At 40.4% G+C, this 20,673-nt stretch overlaps 1 protein-coding gene across 9 annotated transcripts in view; it reads left to right on the top strand.

The window, feature by feature from the left end:
* The window catches only part of Arhgap21 (Rho GTPase activating protein 21), a 123,779-nt gene that overhangs the window by 49,806 nt on the left and 53,300 nt on the right, over window positions 1-20,673 (top strand). For all 9 annotated transcript variants that reach the window (XM_041641596.1, XM_041641601.1, XM_041641600.1 and 6 more), the window contains exons 3-4: window positions 4,920-5,099; window positions 7,366-7,390. In XM_041641596.1, coding sequence (XP_041497530.1) covers window positions 4,920-5,099; window positions 7,366-7,390 — 205 coding nt within the window. The remainder of the gene's footprint in view (window positions 1-4,919; window positions 5,100-7,365; window positions 7,391-20,673) is intronic.

Raw genomic sequence — 20,673 nt, 5'->3', positions numbered from 1 at the left:
CACGATACTAAATGAAGTTACCCAAAGAAAAGAGTTTGAAGAAGTCAATGGATTTACTGTGGGGGTGGGGTTGTTGGCACCTCAGCCTACAAGGAGTCTTCTGGGAGTGCTGCACTTTTCTGGGACATGAGCCTGTTGGTTGTAAATTGTCCCTCGCATGCTGCAGCCAACCTCTTCATCCAGCCAGGTCTCCCACATTCTTTTCCAGTGTCTGACCTGCTCTACACCAGGTTCCACTAGTTCAGCCACTCCTGCCTGCACAGCAATCAACCTCTAGTCTTCTTCCAGGACCCTTCCCGCCCGCCATCTACCCCTAGTCTCTCTGGCACCACATTCTAAACTTTCCGTCCATCCACAATTCAGATCATCCATGTTCTATACAGGGCCTAGCCTGGTCTTCCACACAGATCCTCTCATCTGCCACAACCTACTTTGTCTATATAAGATTTAGGACTAACAAAAGAAATCCACATGCCCAGATCTCACCGAAAAATGAAATATGAAAGATCAAACTGATATCTTCTTTCCAGAACTACCAGTCCAGTCCTAAAGAAGTGTTTGCCAATGAGAATCACCTAGAAAAACCCCAGGACACAAAATTTAAAAGAACAACCATAAACTTCTTCAAAGAATTCAGGGAATTTAAATATGGCAGAAAGAAGCAACTCAATGAAATTAAGTAGAAAGAACTTAAGGAAAAGAAATGTCTGAGTGAAATCCAAGAAGACACAGACAAGGCTGATGGCTACGATGAAGACAATCCAGGATCTGAGAACAAAATTCAAGAAGGAAATAGAAACACTGAAGAAGATTCAAACTGAAATGAAGGTGGAATTGAAAAACTCAACTCAACTAGAAATTTCAAAAGGAAAACTTTACAAGTCGAATGAATCAAGCACAAGATAGATTAGCAGGACTCTTAGACAAAGTAAAAGATCTAAACCAAATAAACAAGGAATATGAAGCAAAAATTAAAAAAAGGAAAATTAAAAAACACCATGAAGAAAACCAAACCTATGAATTATAGGCACAGAGGAGGGATAAGAATCTGAAAAGAATGGCATAGATCAGATCTTCAATAAGATCATAGAAGAAAACTTTCCGCCAATACAAATGCAAGAAGTACACAGAACATCAAGTAGACAAGACCAGAAAAGAAAATCCCTATGGCATATCATAGTTAAAACAATAAGTATGTAGAACCAAGAAAGTATACTTAAAACTTCAAGAGAAACACACACAAACACAGACACACACACACAAACACACACACACACACACACATAAACTCACTGCATTTAGGAAATTTGAAAGCCAGAAGAGCCTGGAACAATGCATTCTAAATCCTAAAAGACTACAACAGCTAGCCTGGACTAATAAGCCTAGCAAAACTATCTGCCTTAATTAAAGGAGAAAGGAAACTTTCCATTGTATAAATAGCCTAAAAAGATTTTTATATTAAAAAAAAACAGTAAGAAAATACAGGAAGCATTATTTTGGGCTGGAGAGAGAAATGAGCATAGTAGAGACCAGGGAGAGAAGTACAAAGCTGTAATTACTATAACACAAAGTACCAGCGAGAGCACAAACAGTACCAAAAGTCAACAACATGATGACCATGATGAACACAGATTACAATCATAGCAGCTTTAAATATTAATGTCCTCAGTTCTCCAATCAAAAGACACAAACTGGATGGATCAAGAAGCAGAATTCAATTATCTGTTGTTTACAAGAAACATCTTAGTTTTAAAGATGGGCACCACCTTAGCAAAAGGACGGACAAAAATACTCCAATCAAATCTGGTAGGAAGCAAGCAGGTCTTCCTACCCTAATATCTGATTGACTAGACTTCAAACTTAAACTAAAACTTCATTCTAATGAAGGAAATGGTTACATTAAATATGTAATATAATTTGGTACATATGTACCAAACTCTTGTGCAATCAGTGTTGTTAAAAAGCTGTACTAAAACCAAAAAAAAAAAAACCTGTACTACCAATTGAAAGACAAAGATTAGTATCAATCCATTAATAGTGGGTGATTTGAATACGTCACTTTCTCTGAAAGACAGGTCATATGGACAAAAAAATAGAAGCATCAGGATTAGTTGACATCATATATCAAATGGATTTGTCAGATCCACAGAATATTCCACCCAAACACCAAAGAATACACATTCTACCCAGCCGTACATGGAAGCTTTTCTAAAATAGATCACATCCTGGGGCACAAAACAAATCTTTACAAAGTAAAAGGCAAACAAAACTACTATATTGGATATAGTGCAATAAAACTTAAAATCGACAGCAACCAAATCTCTAATAAATATATAAACTCATAGAGAGTAATCTAAATGATGGATGGGTCCAAGAAAGAAATAAAAATGAACTTGTAACTAAATGAAAACCAATAATATAATACAGCAAAAACTGTGGGACTCATAGATAACTGGGAGGAAAATTGATAACTTTTTAAGTACCTACATTAAAGAATCACAAATAAGCTACTTAGTGATGTAATTCAAAAATTTAGAAATCAAGAACAAACCACATCTAAACCTAGTCAGTGCCAAAAAAACAATAAAAGTCAGTGCAGGAATTCATTGAAATAGGAACAAAGAAAAATATGCAAAGAATCAACCAATTTAAGAGCTGGTTCTTTGAGAAGATAAGATTGACAGACCCTTTGCCCACTAACTAAGAGAAAGAAAGAGGATCCAAATTAATAGAATCGGAATTAATAAAAGAAAACATTACAGTAGGCACCAAAGAAATTGAGAATATTATAAGGGAAAAGGGAATATTATGAGAAAAGGAGAACTCAGAATCCTTCTGTAAACCTTGCATCATCCTCATACCAAAACTAGGTAAAGATACAACAGAAAATGAAAACAACAGGCCCATATCTCTGATGACTATAGACTGAAAAAATGCTCAATAGAATAGCTTACAAACAGAAAACAGACATATATCACAAAGGTTATACACTATGACCAAGTTGACTTTATTACTGAAATGTAGGGTTGGTTCAACACATTCAAGACAATAAATGTCATAAACTACATAAATGGACTTAAAGACAATAATCTCATAGTCATCTCAGTAGATGAAGAAACAGAATCCAACATGCTTTCATGATAGAAGTCTTAGAGAATATAGGAGATGGGGCCATTACAAAGCTATAAGGCATTAGGAGAACAGAGACTTCAGTCATTATCATTACGAGAGAGGACGGGAAAAGATGGGGGAAGTGGGTAGGTAAATGCCAGGGGATTATGTTCTCTTTATAGCTCTGTTTTCTCACTGTGAAACCCTGGTAAGGTCATTGTCTTCCAGTGAGGGTGAGGGAGAAAGGATGAAATAGCCGCTTAGGATGAGGAGACAAGATGTCAGGTATCTGAGTGACCGTACTGCAGGGTCTGACATTCAAGTGAACGCCACCAGCTTGGCTTTGTTTCTCTCCACCTGTGTTCACCTGGAAAGGCTAAAGCTTCCAACTGGCAATGCCGATTCCTCCTGGGCCATTTAGGTAGCAGTGAGGAGTTCTGAAGAATCTAAGGTTAAGGGAGTGTTGTAATAGGAGCGGCGGGGCTGTGTCCCCAGCACCCCGGCCGCCTGGCTAGCTTATGCCCCGAAATAATTACACAGACACTGTATTCTTTTAAACACTGCTTGGCCCATTTCTATCTAGCCTCTTCTAGGCTAATTCTCACATATTAATTTAGCCCATTTCTAATCATCTATGTAGCCCACGAGATGGCTTACCAGGGAGATTCTAGCCTACGTCCATCCTGGGTCGGAGCGTCATTGTGTGCGTCTCTCTGAGCTCACTTCCTCTTCCTCCCAGCATTCTGTTCTGTTTACTCCTCCCACCTATGTTTTAACCTATGGGGCCAAGCAGTTTCTTTATTACTTAACCAATGACCTTCCTCCATCAAGGGAGTAGGTAAATCAAAGCCTCTTTAAGAGAAGCGTGAAGACTTGTGGTTGGTGAGGCACAGTGTTAAGAGTTCAGACTTCGGGAACAACAGGAATTAAGAGGTAATGAGTGAGGTTTTTGGTTTAATCTGTAAAGGATTTTTAGTCTTGGTCAGGAAAAGGCTGAAGAGCAGAGGTCAAGGGACCTCAAAAGCCAGAATCTTGGAAGGATTGTGATCTCTGTGCATATGTAATTCAGGCTTAGAGCTGAGGGCTTTGCTAGTTTTCTAATATTTGTTGCATTGGACCATATGGCTTACTCTCCTTCTGTGCTGAGAGTTCTGCCTCTCTTTCATTGTTTCTCCTTTGACCCTTTGTGTGTTGTGGGATTTTCTTAGTGTCGTTTTCCTGTGACATTTTTAGTTTTACTTACTGTGCTGGTAATTTTCAGGAATTCTCTCTTGCTCATTGATTTTCCATAATATAATTTTTTTTTTGTAGTTTTAGTTTGAGGGTGGTGGTGGAGAGATGGCTCAGAGGTAAGAGTGTTGCTGTTCAAGATAAAGAACCAGAGCGTAGGTCCCAGCACTCACTTGACAAGCTGGGAGAGGCTCTGCATGAACCTTTAACGCCATCAATGAGCAGGTCATCCCCTGTGAGGATACTGGGCCTTGCTGCCTGCCGTCCTAACCTTGCCAAACACTGTAAACTCCAGGTTCAACAAGAGATCCTGTCTCAAAAGATATATGGCAGAGAATGGTAGAAGACACAAGACACCCTCTGGCCCCAGTATGCATGTAGAGGTGCCCACACATGTACATGCATTATACGCATGCTCACACACATGCACGTATGCACATCTTTGTGATTTTGGTGATTGTGATTCACTTAACTCTAGCAGCAAATACACGACCTGTCCATAAAGTTCATATTTATACTCAGGTATTGTGTTTGTACTTGTGTTCTGTAGTTAAGTGGTACATATCTTTGCACTTTAGGTGTCAAAAAATAAAGATGGAAAAGAACAAAGTGAAACCGTGTCACCATCTGAAGATGAACCGTTCTCCTGGCCAGGTCCAAAAACAGTTATGTTGAAGAGAACGTCGCAAGGGTTTGGCTTTACCTTGAGACACTTCATCGTTTATCCCCCAGAGTCTGCCATTCAGTTTTCATATAAGGTAAGAGAATCCCATCCCCTCTGGTCTCTTCCCCTTCTCACCTCCCCCTTCCCCTCTTTTCTATCTTAAAATGAGTGACATATTTGTATTTTAAAATCTTTTTTATGTATTTTTTAAACCTATAGCAAACTTTAATTTCTGAAATATACTGATTCTGAACTCTAGATCTATTTTTTGGTGACTTCTAAGCTTCATTTTTACTCTTCATAATGTGTGACTTCCCTACATCTAGAAAAAGTCTGTAGGCTCTGGGCAGATTATGGCAATTGATGGTTAAAATATGCTGGTGATTTCAGAAAATTAATAAGACTAGAAATTGCTAACTTTCCATTGTATCATGATGGTAAGTCAGAATTTTGAAATACAGTCACAGGTGTAAGCTGCACGAATATGCTTCAGTCGAGAGCGCTCCTGTTGAACGGGTCAGCGTGTAATGATTTTAGCTGCAGTTAACATGTTTGTGATCATTACTCTTCCCTGCCATTACTAGTGCTAGCTTACAAGTATATTAGCCCCGTGTCACAGACATGGGAACTGGGTTAAGTCCTATAGGTAGAGTGGGTCTGGAATTTGAACTTGGCTAATGTATTGATTAAAGACATATAAAGATAATATCCAGTTGTATCTAGAGATCACACTTTTTTTAGCTGTTGTTCAGTTTTTGAGATGTAGCTCTGGCTAGCCTCAAACTCACAGGTCTCTGCCTCCTCCTGTCTGCAGAGAGCTAGAATTAAAGGTGTGCAAGCACACCTGGACCCTCACTTCATTTCCCTAAATACCTCTTTCCAAGAAAATGAACTACAGGATAGTCTTTTAAAGGCACTGAATATCTCAAAGGTTATGAATAATTACTGCCATTGGACTTAATATTATTAGTCATGTTTCCTAAAATGTCTGTATAGCGATTGTCTAGCTGCTTTAAGAAGTTATTGATCTTAAAAGCTCTAATAAATATTACTTACATATTCACTAGATACATACGCTAGAGCCGTGTGATTGTTTGTTTCATTTAGCTCACAACGAGCATATAGATAATATAATTTTTATAAAATAATTAGCACAGGTTAAAAATATATCTGTATTGGAAAGTGTTTGTGGAGTCGAAAGAATCTGGTCTGATCCCCATCTCTGTCCCTCATGAGCTCTGTGACCTTGAGCATTGCACTTGTGAGACCCCAGCAGTGCCTTGCTCACGGTGGGCATGGTGACTTTGCAGCATGAAGCAATGGGAATGGAACTGATAGACAGTAATGCTTGGTAGAGCCATGTAATGCTGGGGTTTGGTGCAGACATTCATATATATAGGTCTGTTTTTATATTCCTTCCCTGGGAAATATACATTAGAGTATTTTCCACTTTCATATTGAAATTTTATCAATTCACTCAAAGACTGTGTGTGTGCATGTGTGTCTGTGTGTGTGCATGTGTGCGTTCATGTGTGCATGTGTGTGTGTCTGAGGAAGTAGACCTCGGGCCTTATACATGACACTTGCTAGGCGAGCACTGTATCACTGAGCTACACTCCCAGTCTTAAAAGAATTTAAAATAATTTTTAGTGTTATATAGTTTTTAGAAAGTGTCCGATTGATTAAAAAACAATGTCTCTATTATGTGACTTAGCTGGCAACCAATTAGTCTCAGAACAGAGCTTATAACAAGAAGAAGAAAAACATTTGGGCAGCCAAAATAAAGGTCAAGAGTTATGTAATAAATCACTAGCCTTCAGCCAGAGCTCCACTTTCCTTTCTACAGTGCATGGTAGCTTTGATTCTGTCAAGGCTCAGCAAGTACTTGTCTTGATGTGTTTTTTCATACGAGCTTTTGAAAGTTGCTTGCTAATTTCTTAGCTAGAAGGCAGCGTGGCAGCAAGAGCCTAAAGACACCAAACAGATGACCTTTCAAATTGCGTACAGGAACTTAACCATGTAGTGGTTAGTTCCGTGTCCTGTCGTAGCCCATGAGCGCTCACGGAAGGTCCCTGTAGTACAGTAGCGTCTCATCTCTCTGGCTGCTTTTGTGGTACTTCCGCCTGAGTGTCTCCGTGATGCACCCCGCCCCCACATATTTCAGAGCTAGTTGATTTTTTTGCTCCTAACCTGGCTTCACCCACAGCCTTTTTTCTTGTGAAAACTCCAGTCTTCTGACAAAGGTGCTTAGTAAGATTCTAATTGGTATTAATTATATACCAATAATTTGTTTTAAGTATGGCTGTGATCAGATAACAGTTCACTATTGTGCTCATATGTGTATTTGTTTTATTTTGTAGGATGAAGAGAATGGAAACAGAGGAGGTAAGCCGTAAAATGTTTACTTTTTCTCTAAATATACACGTTCCTCTGTGTATTCTTGCTGTTCTGGGGATGGTGTTAATTAAAGTGATTTCAAATGTAGACTGGCTTTTAGGTGTGAGAATCATGGGAGTTGACTATCCTTTGCTCTCATTCCAGGGCTTTGGGAATTCAATCACTTGGTCGTCAGAATTTGAACACTAACGCTTTCATTATTTATGCAGCACAATTCTAAGGATATTATGTACAGTTTTTATTTTGGTCTGAGGACTTTTGTAAACTTAGTGGTCCTTTCAGGACAGGAGGAGCATGTTGTGTTTTATAAGGGTAGCTTCGGGTTCTTCTATTCTTACTCTTTTTTTTAATATTTTACTTATTTATTATGTATACAATATTCTGTCTGTGTGTCTGCCTGCAGGCCAGAATCGGGCACCAGACCCCATTACAGATGGTTGTCAGCCACTATGTGGTTACTGGGAATTGAACTCAGGACGTTTGGAAGAGCAGGCAATGCTCTTAACCTCTGAGCCATCTCTCCAGCCCTGAGGCTTGCTTCTTAGAAGTATACATAACTGTGATACAGTGAGCATAACTAGGAAATTAACATTGATAAGTATTAGTATATTAGCTACAGGCGTTCATTGTTGCTGAGTTTTCCACTGTCATGTTGGTTTTGTTTTTTGTTATTCTAGAATCCCACTTTGCATTCAGTTATGATTCTTCCTTAAAATCTCAGTCTTTATTTCTCTCCTTTGTTCTTTTTGTAACTTGTGACCTCAACATTGTTGAGACTCTGCTAGTTTTTGTCTTGAAGGATGTTTATTCACTTGGTTTGTCTGTTTTCTTACTACCAGTTCAAGTTTAATGTGCTTTTACCAATAATATCACATTTGCACCAATATAAGTATATGTTATATGAGAGTTAATAAATATGTAACCCATGAACCTTCCTTTCCCATCAAGATATGACTTAAAAATATGCATTCCATCAGTTTGGAAAGTTTCTGTGTATTCTATGTATTTCTGTGTATTTGTAACTCGTTTGGTTTCTCATCAATAGAGAATTTTGCATTTTCTGGAATTTCTTGTCAAGTAGAACAATACAGAATATTCTTTCTGTGTCTTTTGCCTGACTTTTTTATTTTAATGTACGTATGGGTACTAACAGTGCTATCTCCCCTCCCCCTGCCAGCTGAGTAATTTCATTTGAATCTACGCCACATAGCCTTATTGGATCTTCGTCATGTCTGTGTCTCAACAGCCTGCTTTGTCATGTTTAGGGTTAACATGGAAAGGAAATAATTTCTTTCATTATTGTCCAAAATAATCCGAGGGTGTAGGCCAGGTAGCAGGAATCATAGATGTCACCTGTGCAGGATGGGGCTCTCCTGTCACCATCTGTTATGCACTAGGGTTTAGGATGAGTTCCAAACACTCCTGCTGTGACAGGAGCAGGGACAGTGAAGGAACAAGTACCGGTGCGAGCAAAGGGCATTTGAGTGCTCTGTCATCTTCCCACCATGTCCCAGGCCCATGTGCTGGGGCAGATATGGCAACGTAGCTTGTTACGGGGAATATACATGCCTAATAAATCTAGAAAAATATAACCAGGAAGCCGTGTGTGGATGGTGATGGATCTGCCGCAGCCTTTGAACTAATTGGATGTAGTTAGTGCTTTGAATGGGAAGAATTAATGGAAATCCCTGCAGGGGCCAGGGCTCAGAGAAAGAAATTTGGAGAGGAATAGTAACATGTAGATAGAGGGTAATCCACCCATTTTATACATACTCTTATTCAAAATGGATTGTCCACATACAGAAATACCATGTTGCCATTAAATAGTAAGAAATAAGTTAATTTAAAAAAAGGTACAAAGTTGGATGGGTAGGAAAAGGAGAGTGGTTGTAAAAAGAGTATGGGGAGAGGGTGAATATGATCCAAACACTTGAGATTCTCAAAGAAACTGATAGATTTTGAGTAAAAACATTAATTTGATTGACAGGAGATTCAGTGTACATAAATATGTTCTGTGTGTCATTATAAAAAGAAAAGCTGAGTTTGCTCCTAAGCTTCCTAAGAGCCAAAGAATCAAGTAATAATAGTAATAGTTAGAAATACACATCGTCTGTTAAAAACACTGTATTGTTTGCATTCAGTAGGAGGACAGAGTATCGTATATGTCCCTGTTCTGGAAAACAAAGAGAATGCTTCAGCAGTGTTGCTCCACAAGGCTGTTTTTACAATGAATTTACATCCCTAGCATACAGTTCCTTTAAAGCAGTGGTTCTTAGTCTTTCTAATGCTGCATCCCCAGTTCAGTTCTTCCTAATGCTGCATCCCCAGTTCAGTTCTTCCTAATGCTGCACCTCCAGTTCAGTTCTTCCTAATGCTGCACCTCCAGTACAGTTCTTCCTAATGCTGCATCCCCAGTACAGTTCTTCCTAATGCTGCATCCCCAGTACAGTTGTTCCTAATGCTGCATCCCCAGTACAGTTCTTCCTAATGCTGCATCCCCAGTGCAGTTCTTCCTAATGCTGCATCCCCAGTACAGTTGTTCCTAATGCTGCATCCCCAGTACAGTTCTTCCTAATGCTGCATCCCCAGTACAGTTCTTCCTAATGCTGCACCTCCAGTACAGTTATTCCTAATGCTGCATCCCCAGTACAGTTCTTCCTAATGCTGCATCCCCAGCACAGTTCTTCCTAATGCTGTATCCCCAGTACAGTTATTCCTAATGCTGCACCTCCAGTACAGTTCTTCCTAATGCTCCATCCCCAGTACAGTTCTTCCTAATGCTGCATCCCCAGCACAGTTCTTCCTAATGCTGCATCCCCAGTACAGTTCTTCCTAATGCTGCATCCCCAGTACAGTTCTTCCTAATGCTGCATCCCCAGTACAGTTCTTCCTAATGCTGCATCCCCAGTACAGTTCTTCCTAATGCTGCATCCCCAGTACAGTTATTCCTAATGCTGCACCTCCAGTACAGTTCTTCCTAATGCTGCATCCCCAGTACAGTTCTTCCTAATGCTGCATCCCCAGTACAGTTATTCCTAATGCTGCATCCCCAGTACAGTTCTTCCTAATGCTCCATCCCCAGTTCAGTTCTTCCTAATGCTGCATCCCCAGTACAGTTCTTCCTAATGCTCCATCCCCAGTTCAGTTCTTCCTAATGCTGCACCTCCAGTACAGTTCTTCCTAATGCTGCACCTCCAGTTCAGTTCTTCCTAATGCTGCATCCCCCAGCACAGTTATTCCTAATGCTGCATCCCCAGTACAAGAAAAGACCCTATAAGTGGGGACTATTTTGGAGAGAATAGCTGTTTTGGACAATTGGTATCATCTTGATGCCCTATTGCCCTTTAAAATTGTGGAGTAAATACTCATAATCACACGAGAATAAGGTTGACTGTTGCTGTCATTTCCTTTTCTTAGTTCCATTCTATTTCCATTGTTCTAGCCTGTTAATAATAGTGTGGAGTACCTGGGAGTTGTGGGAATAGTCTCAGTTGTGACATTTGTGATTTGTTTTTTCCTGATGGAATAGCTCTATAATCTGTACTGGTGTGTTCCAACAGTGACAAGACCCAGGACAGGCCAGATGCAAAGGATGGTGTGCACTGGCCATAAACATGCCAGAGAGACACAGCAGCAGCGGGGCAGCCACGGCCTATGGAAGAGTCTGTCCAGGAAAGCTGGACTCTGTGTCCATGAGCTTACGCTCTGTGGCAGTCCAGCCCTCGCCATGCCCTCTTTTTTGTGACACTCCTAAATCTCCAGGGAGGGAACTGAAGCAGACCAGTGAGCTGTTGAGTGCAGAACACCTCAGAGCTGGGTGTGGAAACAAGTGTGCTTCAGTGAAACACAGTTTGAGTGATGAAAAGAGGCTTAGAAAGCAGAGAAAATGGGGTGTACTTCATGCTAGCATTTCTATTAACATGCTGAAAACACATTCTTTCAGAATAATGTAGCTAAAATATGGACCTGAAATTGTGTTACAAGTTTTTCTTTCTGGGCAGGTCAGTAGCCAGAGATTTGGTGGTGAGTGTGAAAAATACATTTACATTTCTTTTCAAATGCAGCTATTCTGACTGAGCTCTTTGGAGTCCTTAGCTGAACCCTATAGGATACATGTTTAATTGAGTTGTTTTTAATTAACTTAACTGGATAGGTATTAATTAGTTGTATATTTTCTGTTAATTTTTAGTGCTCCTTAGTAGAATAGCTGTAGGCGTCTTAGTCTTATTCTAGGAAGAAGGAGAGAGAGATGGTCATGATGGTGGCCCCAGTGCTAGAGCAGGCAACAGTGCCAATGACAACACAGTAGTTAATCCTTAGCAGCACAGCTTTCCAAGGGTGGATACAGTTACTGCCTCTAGTTTTAGGTGATGTAATCGAAGCATGCCATTTAAGTAATTAGCAAGAGGTAGAGAATCTGGGTTCTGAAGTTCCTCTCAGTTTCTGCCATGGCCTCTCAGAACTTAGCTTTTATGGAATTCAGGCTTGAAAGTATAGAAGAAAGAAGACTATATTCTCTGGATTATACACACTGCTAACTGCCCGTATTCTCTGGATTGTACACACCGCTAACAGCGTGTGTTCTCTGGATTGCACACACCGCTAACAGCGCGTGTTCTCTGGATTGCACACACCGCTAACAGCGCGTGTTCTCTGGATTGCACACACCGCTAACAGCGCGTGTTCTCTGGATTGCACACACTGCTAACACGCGTGTTTGGCTTCAGGTGCAGTTTTGATTGGCACAGCAGAGCATTTCAGACATGTTCTCTAACTTTCCTCAATTTTACAGGCTCACATGTTATTGGCTTTTTTTAAAATTGAGCATCAGTTTAGCAACAAGGCGTATATATTACCCTTTTTTCCTTATTTTTTAAAATTTATTTGTTTTACATCCCAACTATAGTTTCCTCTCCCTTTTCACATCCCAGTCCTCCCTCCCCATATTTATTATCTTAATGTCTGAATTTACTTTTCTTTTTGGTTCAGTTATATTTTTGATATGTGGAATGTTCTTGTCATTTATTTTTATGAGATGATAAGAGAAATCCTAGGTTTGGACCTAAAATAAATTAAATGTGAGCAAAAAGTATCTCTATAGAATTATTTATAACTGTCTTTTCAAAATCAACACTAAATTTGAGCAAAATAGTCATTGTTGTATAAATAGGTAAATTGTGATATATAGTGGAATACACAGCAAAATTGATGAATTTTGTAAACTTTTAAAACAATTCTCCTTATATAGCTTGAACTTATAGAACTTTCCTCTGCTTCCTGAGTGGTACAATTAAAGGCATAAACTACCATGCCTCGCTTGAAAACATTTTTTGTCATGAATTACAATAAAATTTACCACTTTCAAGTTAACAACTAAGTGGCATATCTGTGTCTTTCTCTCTCTCTCCACACACACACACACACACAAACACACACATGCACACATACACGCACACCACCGTTTATCCATTTACCTGTTGTTGGACAGTTAGACTTAATAGAACTTGTGGCTATTGTTGTTTGTGCACTGTGAACATATATGTGGTGATATTTGGGTCCACGTTCTCCGTTCTTTGGATGGGTACCCAGGAGTGTGGTTGCTGGTCACACTCTTTCCCGCAATGGCCTCACCATTTCCATACTCCTATGCAGTGCAGGAGGTCTCCATTTCTCTGCATTCTCTCTGACAAGTTTCTGTTTTTATATTAGAGTCAACCTCATAGGTATGAAGTGAAATTTCATTGTGGTTTTGATTTGCATTTAACTTATTAATACTTTTAGATAATATCTTTCTGTGTGTTTATTGGCCATTTGTGTAACCTACTTGTAGAAATATCTGTTGATGTCCATTGCTCATTATTTATTTTTAAAATTATTATTTTGTTATTGTCTGTATATGGATGTTTTGTCTGCATGTATGTCTGGGCCCCATGCTTGCTTGTTCCTGGTACTTGAGGAAGTTAGAACAGGGTGTTAGATTTCTGAACTTGAGTTACAGGTTGTGGGCCACCACGTGGGTGCTGGGAACCAAACTCAAGTCCATTTTAATTACCGACTTGTAGGCATTAAATATTTCAGTCGAGGAATTAGTTAGCTGCATTATGTACAGTTGGCTGTCTATTGATCTTGTTTTTCAGATTCTTACTAATTTTGATACGTTTCTTATTTTAATGCAGTCTGAATGGGTGATACTTGTTTTTAACACTTTGAGTTTTCTTTGAGAACTTTGTACCCCTTGGACACGAAGGTGCTCACTGTGGTTTCCTAAGGTGCTGTTGTTTCATCATTCACGATCAGAACTTCAGTTTGCCCATCATTATTGCTTTGGTGTGTGGTTTGAGACCAAGAGAAATTTTTTCTATAATTTTTATTTTCATTCCCACAGTGTTTAGTGTAAAGTCTGTACCTATTCAATTTCTGTGTAGCGAAAATTGCCTTGCTCATAAAGTTGTCTGTCTCGGTGTTGGTCTGTCCTGGACTTCGCTCTATCCTGGGAGTTGGCCCATGGCTTGTTATTATATAGTTTCCAAACCAGGATTTTTTTTTTTTTAAGAAGATAAAAAGAACAGGATAGAGACCATAAGTACTTACGAAGCCCCAAATACTTACTATCTGATTCTTTACAGACACACATCATTCGTGTTGTTCCTGTTTCCCTGGTTGTTTTATTTGCATCAAGACAGCACTGCTTTTGATTGTTGTGGTTTGAGAGGTGTCTTTATCCTGCAGCGTATTCTTCCATTTGTTCATGATACCTTGCTGGGCTGAGGTGTAACTAACTTGGTGCTTTGTCTCCGACTCAGCATTAAACCCACAAACAGAAAAAAAGAAAAAGAAAAAGAAAAAAATTCCAGGCTATTTAATTTATTATGTAGTATCATAAAAGTTTTAGAATTAGGCTACACGTTCTCTCTCTCTCTCTCTCTCTCTCTCTCTCTCTCTCTCTCTCACACACACACACACACACACACACACACACACACCTAAAACCAAACAAAATCCTTGGCTTGTTGAAGAATGTAGATTAGTTGGTCTGCATTTTTTGCTTTTTCTCTGTCCATCTTTTGATAAAATGAATGTGTGTATATTGGTTGGATTTTTAGGTGTTAAGCCAACTTTGTATTCCTGACCGAACCAAGCTTATTCCTACTGTCATGCTTATTATCATCAACTTTGACTTTGCTACTTGAAGATTCTGGCTTCTCTGCTCAGTGACTGTTGAGATTAGCAGTCACCGAGCAGCAGCAGCTCATGCAAGAGCATTGGTAGGGAAAATGATTTACGATGGACAAATAATCGAAGAGGAGGGCCGCGATACAGATCTGGCCCTAAGGCAGAAAAGTGAAAGGACGATTTGTTAGGAGAAGCCTCAGACTTCTTAAAGTCTGCATTTAAGGAAGGCGCGGCTAGGCCAGCAAGCGGTAGATGGGTTGGGAGCAATCCTCTTAAAGAACTTTGCTTTGGGCAGCAGCTGGGACATGCTGGCTCAGCTGGACAGTGGATCTGATGGCTGGAGAACTGCTACCTGCAGAAGGTTCTCAGAGGGAAATGTGGGCATGGCATCTTCATGCTTGATAGCCTGGCCTTCTTCCTCCTCTCCATCCCAGCTGAAGGCATTTGATCCTTTCCAGGCTGGTTCTGCACACCTTGCTTCCCTCCCAGCCTTTGGAGACTGTGAGGCTCTTTGCCTTGTCTAGCTTTCCTGTGGTCCATGAGAGGAAGTTGACCATGAAGCCAGTTAGCAAGCTATACGTATTTAGAAACTTAGATACTGATAACTAATGAAAATTTTCATTTGTTTAATCTTTTACATTTATTTATGTATATATGTATTTATTTATTATGCGTATAAGTGTTTGTTTTGCCTGCATGTATGTCTGTGCACTACTTTCATGCCTGATTTCTTCAGAGGACAAAAGAGGTCATCGAATCACCTGAAACTAGAGTTACAGATGGTGTGATCTGCTGTGTAGTTGCTGAGAACCAAACTCCTGTCCTCTGGGAGAGCAGCCAGTGTTCTTAACAACTGAACTCTCTCTCCAGCCCTTTGTTTAATCTTTGTTGTAAGAATCTGTTGATTCAGACTTACTTATAAATTTCTTTTTGAGACTAAAAAAGCCATTTTTCCTTCATGCTTTCTACTTGATATGTTAAGTGATATATTTTCATTCTTCTAATAGTTAGCTTGGTAACTCTACTTACGCTCTCCTGCCTGCATATCATTGTTGTGCTGTATTGAAGTGCCCCCATTTTTGCTTTGTACATTCTTCAGTAATCTTGGAGATGCAATTCTAGTCTTACTTGGCTTCTGCTGTTGCTACTAAGACATTGTAATTTGGTCATACCTTTTTGGAGGTAAACACACAGACATGCACACATGCCACAGACACATGCACACATGCCACAGATACACGCACAAAACACAGACACATACACACAAAACACAGACACACACCAAACACAGAATTGTACACAGAACAGAGGACACACAACACAGACACGCACACAAAACACACACACGTACACACACAGTGCACTTAAGTTTTTTTTCCCTGTACCTTTAATGCTCAGCCATTTCTAACGGTGTAGCAGAGGGAGGATCATCAGAGAGAGTTCTGTTGTTAAGAACACTGGCTGCTATCCCAGAGGACAGGATATCAGGTGGGGGCAGTGGAACTTCTCAGGACTGTGACGTCTTTTCTCCTCATATTCTATCACTGTCTGGTTCTTTCCGAGGCCTCAGTTAAATATTTTCTTTTTTTGTTTGCTTGTTTGTTTGTTTTGTTTTTGAGACAGGGTTTTTCTGTAGCTTTGGAGCCTGTCCTGGAACTAGCTCTTTTCCACCAGGCTGGTCTTAAAATTACAGAGATCCTCCTGCCCCTGCCTTCTGAGTGCTGGGATTAAATGCGTGTGCCACCGCTGCCCAGCTATATTCCTTTTTAAAACATGATTTGATTTTCATGGTTTTTACTAGATTTTTAGAAGCTAATAGAAAAGTGATAGCCAGTTTCAATTTTTTGAAGGTCTATTTGTAGGAAATGTTTCACAATTAGTAGAAGATTGAAGATATGTTCATTAATAATACACTGGAAAAATCCCTGCTCTTGGAGACAGCTTGTTGATCGTTCGTGTTTGTGGTAAATTTGGTGAGAATCCCTGCCTCTTGAATTGCCCGTTCACGCTGTGGCGCTAGCGCAGGTTTGTTGCTACGAAGTATGAAGCCAAGGCTGGTCATGAGATTGTACAAAGGAGACACTTAGTTGTTCATGGCTGCCCTCCCCTCCTCCCTCGCTGTGCTTGTCTCCTTCCCTCTTTCCGTTCCTCCTTTTCTTGTGTAAAGAATCAGGATCTCTTTGTGTTGACTTGGCACTCTTGAACTCCTAGGCTCAAGTAATCTTCCCTCCTTAGCCTCCCAAGTCAGGGACAGATCCACTCCAAGATCCACTCCACTTAGCTATCAATGTATTTTTGAAATGATTCCTCTGTATTCTTCTCAGAGCAAAAGTTATGAAGGGCAGGAAATGCCTCAGATGGCTGAATTTTCAGTGAGTAGGTCCCTGGCACATAGTAGGAGCTTATGTGCACCAGTGACCATTGAATAAAGGGAAGGACGGTGACAGCTGTGGTGATGGCTACCATGGTGCTGTTCCTGAGTGACTGCTGCCCGGGCTGCAGGGCTTTGCTTGTTGGTCTGTATCTGCTATGTGTGAGAAAACTAGTTCTGTCTCTCCTTTCTTACTCCCCATAGTCTCTGCAACTCAAGGGTTGATTTAGAAACCACATTTTAAATAACTAAGTGTATGTATGAGAAAATAATGAAAATAGAAAAATCTTGGACTTACATAGAAACTCAGACTCTGTAGGTGAGAAATTTAGAAGTAAGTCTTGATATTACTTAAAGGTAAAGAATGGTAATCTATTATGAAGGGAATTCAGCTGGATTAAAGTAAATGTCAGAAATCTGCTTTTTAGGAGTAAACTTTTAAAAGTTGAAAAACTAATACATGAAGTTAACTTGGTGGTCAATAAATCAGATGTAATTTCAGAATATCTTTAAGAATTCTAAGCCCTTTTTTAAATATGAAAGCGTTCAGAGAGCTAATTGGAGGCACTGGGCAGAGGGATATAGTTGTAAAAGAATGAGCAAAGTTCACACAGTCTGCCCAGTCTCTGCAGCATGACCGTCTGCTCTGCAGACATTCTCTCAGGACCGTCGCCTTGGGCAGCCCTGTAATGGGGAGGGGGGGGGGGTTGAGCTGTGTTTTCCTAGCTGTTTGGTAACTTGTGACCTGGCTCGCAGACACCACTCGGCTGGATTATCCCGGTCTTGTTTCAGATTGCTTTCCAGCCAGCCGATACAGAAAGTATGGGATTCCTAACTTCATAAAAGTTAATTGTGGGATTTACAGCCCCTGCTTTTGACGTTTAGCACATAACTTCTCTTCATTGGCATGAAAACAAAACAGACGTGTGCAGCTAAATGCTGAGCACAATAATCTAAGAAATCCATTTCTTGTTTTTATATTCACTTAGCAAACATCTGTTCAGTCTGTACCATGAGCCAGACACTAAACTGATTGCCTGGAAGGAAGCATTGTGGCCTCTAACCTCACTTCCCTCAGAGTGTTGATCAAATGCCGCCTGATACAGTGGACTTCCTCAACCATTTAATAAAAACAACCCTGCCTTTCATGTTCTCTTTCCTTCTCCTCCTGTGTGGTGTTCTCCACAACACCACCTCACACTAATTTCTTCACTACTCCCCTCACAGTTGAAATAGAGGCCAAGAAGTTTTGGTTTTTCTTTTTTTGTTTTCTTCCTTCAAACTCAGAATAGTTTCTGCCATGCATTTATTGGAAATATACAGACCCACACATATGACACCCTGATTTCGAGAAACTTGTAATCTGTTGGAAGGTAGAAATATAAAATAACTCTTTTAAAGTACTGAAAGAAAGTGTACAGTTGTTATAGGATTGTGGCGGAATGAATTATTTTTACACCAGGAAAGAGTGCTTAGGAGAACATTGGTTAGATTGTTGATGGACTTAATGCGGAGGAAGGAAAAACAGCACATGCTGAAGTGATATTTGCCTAGCTTTGGGGAAGAGCAGGGTGGGGTGGATTATGTGTATTCGTTGTGGGTGACTGATACATGGAGAGTCATACTTAGCTTTTCTAGGTTGAGTAGGTTGAATGGATGAAAACTCTGTGAATCAAAGGATGCTAGAAGGAATCATCTTCCTGTCCCCAGGGAGTGGGCTTCAGTTTGGGATCAGGAGCTTTTCTGATGATCACTAGGGCACAGAGCCTGGAGTTCTTGAGGAGGACCAGCCATTTACAGATGAGCCGTCGATATGCTAGGGTTAGGTCTCGGACATAATGAAACCATCCAGAGAGCATGGGACCTCAGAGTAAAGATGGGGCCAGGGAAGATAATGTCTAATGATGGCCAGAGCAAGACAAATCAGAAAAAAGATGTAGTGACATTACATTTGTATTTTAATAAATAAAGATTGCCTGAAGTTCAGAAAAGTAAAACAGCCACCCACTGACTCTTATCTTTGTGTTAGTCCAAAATGGCACTCCTGCTTCCAGGAATCTCAGAATGAGACTGGGTCTGAGAGCTGTCTACAATCCTCTACAGTGCTGGGATTTAAGGGCATGCGTGCTCCACTACTGCCTGGTTTCTGTGGCAAACTAGTGTGGCTACTCGGATTAAAGGTGTGTGTCACCACTGCCTGGTCTGTAAGACTGATCAGTGCAGCTGTTTTATCTCTGAACTTCAGGAAAGCTTTATTTATTAAAATACAAATGAAATATTATTATAGAAAGATCTGAGGACAACCAGAGTTGGCGCTTTGCTAATTAAGGGGTGGTAATTTTGAGGTGTCAGCGAAAAGCTTGTCATTGTGGCAGAAAATCCATTAGGACGGAGGCCAGAAGGGTTCTCTCTGACAAGTAGCACATTAGTGAAGTTACAGAGGACAGTGGACTTGACAGAGATTGAATTAGGATGTTTGTTAGAACATCAACCCATGCCCAGAGACAGCAGTGTCACCACGCTGAGTTTGTATGCCTGCCCTGGGGATGTTTGTTCATATCAGAAAACCCTGAAATACAAGTGACTGGAGACGAGTGAGTGCATCAGAACTGGCAGAAACACAACACCAGTCACAGCCGCATGGACGAGAGAAAGGGCACTTCGGGGAGATGATGTTGAGTTGATTGAAGTACATACACAAGAAGTGGTAGCTGTGGACCAAGACTCTGAAGAAGGCTGTGAGGGCTAAGTTCTTGCTTGAGAACAGGACACAGGAGAAATGAAAACTTAGCATTTAAAAAATAAAATGAGGCCAGAGCAGCAGAAGTACAGGAAATAGGAGACAGATCCAGTGTGACCTGGGCTGCAAGGAGAGCAGGTTAAAACTGCAGAAGTTTGGAAGAACAGCCTCGAGGGAACAGGAGTTGAACAGCAAGAGCCTTTCCTGAGCAGAAACCTGACTGAACTTAGGAAGCAGTTTACTGTGTGGCTCAGCTTCATCAGCTGTATTGCTGGGCCGGAAACTGGAGGCTGGAGGCAGAGCTGGTGTGTAGTTGGTCTTCTGTCTAGTCAGATGAGCATACTGCATACTCTGAAAGTTCAGGGGAGAAGAGGTTGAAGTTGCTAAGTTTTGTTGAGATGTGCCTCTGTAGATGATCTCAGAGAGACTCCTGAGGGAGGCCGGTAGTCTTGACCAGTAGAGAAGGCACAAAGGAAGTTCTTGACAAGACTGAGGAGAATTCAGAGATGGAAAGTTGTTGCTTATGATTAAGAGTGCTGTAACAATTTGGTTGGTCAGAGAAATCACAACCTATCATAGCAAAAAAAACAAAAAACAAACAAAAAAAACCAAAATGGGGCTGTGACTCTAGGCATGATACATGACTTTTGAAACTGCTAAGACTTAGAGAAAAATCTGACATCTTGTGAACTTGAAATACTCTGAAAGGTAATCGTGGGGCTATTTTGTTCATAATAAGAAAATCACTATGAAATGGTAAATTTTTGTTGGGTGTTAACATGCTCCTTGTGTTTCTGCCTAGCTAGAACACTAACATTTTTCAACTCATGCCTGACACCTAGTGGTGTTATGCTTACACTACTCTCATTGCCTGCCCTGGCTCTGAACTGACCAGGACAGGAGACAAAAGCTCTTTTACTGTAGGCATCTTCCAGTGTGACATTTGTGTCGGAGGGTATTTATGGAGCATCTTACATGCCAGGTACC

This window comes from Microtus oregoni, unplaced genomic scaffold (genome assembly GCF_018167655.1).
Source record: "Microtus oregoni isolate MIOR12 unplaced genomic scaffold, Mior012 000070F_ref0000104, whole genome shotgun sequence".
NCBI lineage: Eukaryota > Metazoa > Chordata > Mammalia > Rodentia > Cricetidae > Microtus > Microtus oregoni.
The sequence above is the reverse complement of the archived record's forward strand: the minus strand, read 5'-3'. Positions and strand labels throughout refer to the sequence as shown.